Genomic DNA, 632 nt, shown 5'->3' with positions numbered 1-632 from the left:
GGCCCCCCCCAGAGAAGGTGCCACCCCCAGAGAAGGTGCCACCACCACAGAAGGTGCCACCAAGACCACTGAGAGCACCATCAGAGCCACCACCATGGAAAGTGCCACCACGGCCACCACCACGGGAAGTGGCACCATGGACACTGAGAGCACCATCGTGGCCACCACCATAGAAGGTGACACCACCATGGAAAGTGACACCACCATGGGAGGTGTCACCACCACAGGAGGTGCCACCAGGGCCACTGAGAGCACCATCATGGCCACCACCATGGGAAGTGACACCACCAGGGCCACCACCAGCACCCTGCCCACCCTCTGCCTCTTCCTCCCACACGGGTCCAGGCCCCCGGCTGGTGGGTGTCGTGGTCGGGGGGTCCTTGGGGTGGGGTGGGGTCTCCTCCCCAGGGCCAGGAGGGACGTGGGGGCTTCCAGGGTTGGGGGAGAAGGAGGAGGAGGTGGAGGAGGTTGAGGAGGAGGGGGAGGAGGAGAAGCTGGAGAAGGTGGAGGTGGAGGAAAAGGTGGAGGAGGAGGAGGAGAGTGAGGAGGAGGAGGTGGAGGAGAAGGAGAAGGAGGAGAAAGTGGAGGAGAATGAGGAGGAGAAGGTGGAGGAGGAGAAGGTGGAGGAGGAG

General features: G+C 63.8%; 1 protein-coding gene across 1 annotated transcript in view; it reads left to right on the top strand.

The window, feature by feature from the left end:
• The window catches only part of LOC104386966 (mucin-22-like), a gene marked incomplete at both ends in the record, with an annotated part of 10,213 nt that overhangs the window by 2,630 nt on the left and 6,951 nt on the right, over positions 1 to 632 (top strand). The window contains one exon of the mRNA XM_009995646.1: positions 18 to 339. Coding sequence (XP_009993948.1) covers positions 18 to 339 — 322 coding nt within the window. The remainder of the gene's footprint in view (positions 1 to 17; positions 340 to 632) is intronic.

This window comes from Chaetura pelagica, unplaced genomic scaffold (genome assembly GCF_000747805.2).
Source record: "Chaetura pelagica isolate M959 unplaced genomic scaffold, ChaPel_1.0 scaffold924, whole genome shotgun sequence".
NCBI classification, from domain to species: domain Eukaryota; kingdom Metazoa; phylum Chordata; class Aves; order Apodiformes; family Apodidae; genus Chaetura; species Chaetura pelagica.
The sequence above is the reverse complement of the archived record's forward strand: the minus strand, read 5'-3'. Positions and strand labels throughout refer to the sequence as shown.